We start from the raw sequence: 3,859 nt of genomic DNA, 5'->3' as shown, positions 1-3,859 counted from the left end.
GTCAAGTGCCTTAGGCACTATGCTACCAGAGCTCCCAAATTAGTCAATCACAAAAGGACAAATATTGCATGAGACCACTCCTGTAAAAAGTCAAGAAAGTGTTTACACACAGAAACAATTATTCTTTGAAAGTTATCAGGCATAGGAGGAAAAGGGAGGGTAAAACACTATCGAGAGGGTGGCTGTTGTTGTTATGTGTCGTTGAGTCGGACCTGACTCATAACGACTCCTCCTTGGGTTTCTGAGGTGGTATCACTACGGAAGTAGATTGTCCAACCTTTCTTCCAAGGAGAGACTGGTGGGTTTGAACTGCCAGCTTTCTGGTTAGCGGTCAAGTGCCTTACACACTATGCTACCAGAAGGTAGACATGTATTATCTTGAGTGAAGGGAAAAGCAATATACAATAAGGAAGAGATCAACACAAAATGATCAATGCTAATGAAGACATTGGGAGGAGCAATGAGTTAAAGACAACAAAGGTAAATTCTATTACACACATAATCCTGTAATAACAGTAATAACAATAATCTATAAGTACATACATAGACAGATATTCAAGGCAAACAGGCATGGGAATGTGAATGGGATTATTCCATAAATATATATAGGTTTGACAGAGGAAAAAAATAATTTAAAAGACAATGGATGTAATGCAATAGCAAAATATCTAAAACCAAATCCCAATGCACTGCCATCAAATCGATTCTGACTCAAAGTGACCTTTGGGTTTCTAAGGTGGCAAATCTTTATGGAAGTAGATTGCTGCCTCTTCCTTCCACAGAGCAGCTGGTGGGTTTGAACTGCCAACCTTCTGGTTAGCAGTCAAATGCCTCAGGCACCTCACCACCAGAGTTCCTTAGTAAAATGTCTGTTGTTGTTAGGTGCCGTCGAGTCATTTCCGACTCATAGAGACCCCATGCACAGCATGACCCCTTCTTGCGTTTCTGAGGCAATATCTCTACAGAAGTAGATTGTCCAGTCTTTCTTCCAAGGAGTGGCTGGTGGGTTTGAACAGCAAGCCTCCTAGTTAGCAGTCAAATGCATTAGGCACTATGCCACCAGAGTTCCTTTTAAGTGACTATATACTTTAATTTTATTATTATAGCATCCTAGTCTGCATACTAAATAATACAGAGTAGTCATATTTAATAAGGCATCATTGCTTTTACTGATGACAAGTTACTAGAATTGTGAGCAGTGACTAGAGGAAATAAACAGCTTCCTGTGAAATGCTCACTTTAAACTTTAAAATGTCTGCTATCATTATATGTATTTAGTACCTGAGTTATTTTCTCAGGTAAACCTCCACTAGTCACTCATTACTTTACCACCCAGTCAGTGCCACATAAAACTGGGCATCAGGAAACAGTGGCTCATGGTCCAGTATTTGTTCTTGATTCTTCTAGTGCTGATTCTTTTCAATTATTTCCTGTTCATGGCCTTCCCTTGAGTCTTTAATCTAATTCATGGAATTATCTTTCTAGTTGTTGTTGTTAGGTGCTGTTGAGTTGTTTCCAACTCATAGTGACCCCATGTACAACAGAACGAAACACTGTCCAGTCCTGTGCCAGCCTCACAATCCTTGCTACATCTGAGCCCATCACTACAGCCACTGTGTCAATCCATCTTGTTGAGGGCCTTCCAATTTTACATTGACCCTCCACTTTACCAAGCATGATATCTTTCTCCAGGAAATGGTCTCTTCTGACAACATGCCCACATCTTGACAGGCAATGAAAATACTTTATAAAATAAAACCTGATTATATAAATCTTTGATTCAAAAAAAAAACTAAACTTACTGCCATTGAGTCTGATACTAACTGGAAATAATTCATACATATCCCTTTGTTCTGCTCCATGCAAATATCTTCCTGAGTCAAACCCAATTTCTGGGACTCTATATTTCAAAGCAGATTTTCATAGTATGTATCTCCACTATATTCATAAAAGCCACAGACCACAGACAAGGACTTACTAAGGCACATGGCCTACTTAACAGAATGTACTGTTTTCCCTTAGAAGAACTAGGCTATGTTCCTGTATTTTAATTTCATACAAAATGAAACAAAGCACACACATACACACATGCACACACACATACATATAAAACCATTATCTAGATTCTTTTATTCTTTTACCTATGCTCCTGTAATTATCTGCAACAAAGTCGTCCAAACCAATCATCTTCCAGAAGCTGTCATCCCAGCCTTTCTTTGATGAGTATGTCCACTTGCACACCAGGGAGCAGAGAGACCTAAGAAGATGAGAGATAAGTAGAACCAATATTGTCATCTATAGTTCTTTCTATTTCATCAATAATTTCCCAGATATCTGCAGTAGTATTGAAGAAGTGGAATCAACCAAAGTATGTAACTATCCGTTCCTTTAGATCAAAAAGTTCCCATTTACACCTGCTAATAGCCTAGTGCCTAAATCATTTGACTGCTAACCAGAAGGCTGGCAGTTCAAACCCTCCAGTCACTCCCCGGAAGGAAGGCTGGGCAATCTACTTCTGTAGACATACCAGTTCGGAAACCCAAGAAGGGGTGACTGTGAGTTGGATCTGACTCAAAGAAAGTGAGTTTGGTTTGGTTTAATAATTGATAGTACCTTCTTTCACTGTCAAAAGAGTTCTAGGCCTTTGTTTGGATCCTGATCAAACAAATGGTATATGAGAATATTTGTATTTATATCTATATTTAAATGGCATTGAGAAACAATTAGAAAGTATAATACTGACTACTATTTGACAATATTGAGTATTACTAATTTTTAGGTATGACGTTAATCATTATGGTTACTTTTTAAAAAGACTCTTAGCAGTGATATGAGCCAAAATACTTATGTACAAAATTAGATGGTAGCTTGGATTTGCTTCAAAATAACATGGAAAGGGGAAGTAAATAGGGTTATGGATGGGAAAGGATGGGTTGGAAATTGTTGGAGCTGGGTAATGGGTTCATTATTACTACTCTATTTTTGCACATTTTCAAAATCCTCTATAATAAAAACATTTTTTAGAAAGTGCCTGTCATAGAGAATAAATTATATGGTCAATCCAGTCCAAAATAATATTGAATAACAGGAATTATGGAATACTAAAAGGTGTTTTCCTCTCCGGCTTCATTTCTGATCAGTTCACCCTCAGTACACCTCAGCAATAAAAATCATTTGCAGATATCTGTAAAAAGGCATATTCATTCACACCTCTGTGCTTTAACCCTACTCTCACATATCTGGAAAACTCCTTCCTGCTTCTTCAATTTGAAAACTCAAGCTCTTCCTTCAGCCCAGCTGAGACCCCAGTTCAGTTAGGTACTCCCCAGAACATGGAGTATATCTTCTATCGCAGTCCTTATCACCCTGTGTAATTAATTGTTCCTTTTTATCTTTCCCCATAGTTCTATTGCCTGCAATCTGTTCTCCATATTATGTCCAGAGCAAACTTTATAAAATAAAAAATCTGATTATATAAATGTTTGATTCCAACAAAACTAAACTCACTGCCATTGAGTCAATTCCAACCCATAGCGACCCCCATTGGGTTGCCAAGACTGTAAATCTTTACAGAAGCAGACTGCCTCATCTTTCTTCCACAGAGCAGCTGGGGGGTTTGAATGACCAACCTTTTGATTAGGAGCCAAGTACCATAACCATGACACCAGAGCTCCTTACATCTTTGATTAGAGGCCTTCAATTGTTTCTTACTACTCTCAGGATTCAAAATGGCCAAAACCAGTCCATTTCAGCTCACTAATGCCAAGAACCCACCAGCCACTCCTCGGAAGGAAGGTTGGGCAATCCTACTTCTGTAGTGATACTGCCTCGGAAACCCAAGGAGGGGTCGCTATGAGTC

General features: G+C 38.7%; 1 protein-coding gene across 1 annotated transcript in view; it reads right to left on the bottom strand.

The window, feature by feature from the left end:
- FGGY (FGGY carbohydrate kinase domain containing) overlaps positions 1–3,859 on the bottom strand; it is a 694,306-nt gene that overhangs the window by 445,287 nt on the left and 245,160 nt on the right. Inside the window, 1 exon segment of the mRNA XM_007947412.2 lies at positions 2,142–2,257. Within this exon segment, the coding sequence (XP_007945603.1) occupies positions 2,142–2,257 (116 nt within the window).

The sequence above is a fragment of the Orycteropus afer genome, unplaced genomic scaffold, assembly GCF_000298275.1.
Source record: "Orycteropus afer afer isolate SDZICR_OR568_19922 unplaced genomic scaffold, OryAfe1.0 scaffold00183, whole genome shotgun sequence".
Taxonomy (NCBI): domain Eukaryota; kingdom Metazoa; phylum Chordata; class Mammalia; order Tubulidentata; family Orycteropodidae; genus Orycteropus; species Orycteropus afer.
The sequence above is the reverse complement of the archived record's forward strand: the minus strand, read 5'-3'. Positions and strand labels throughout refer to the sequence as shown.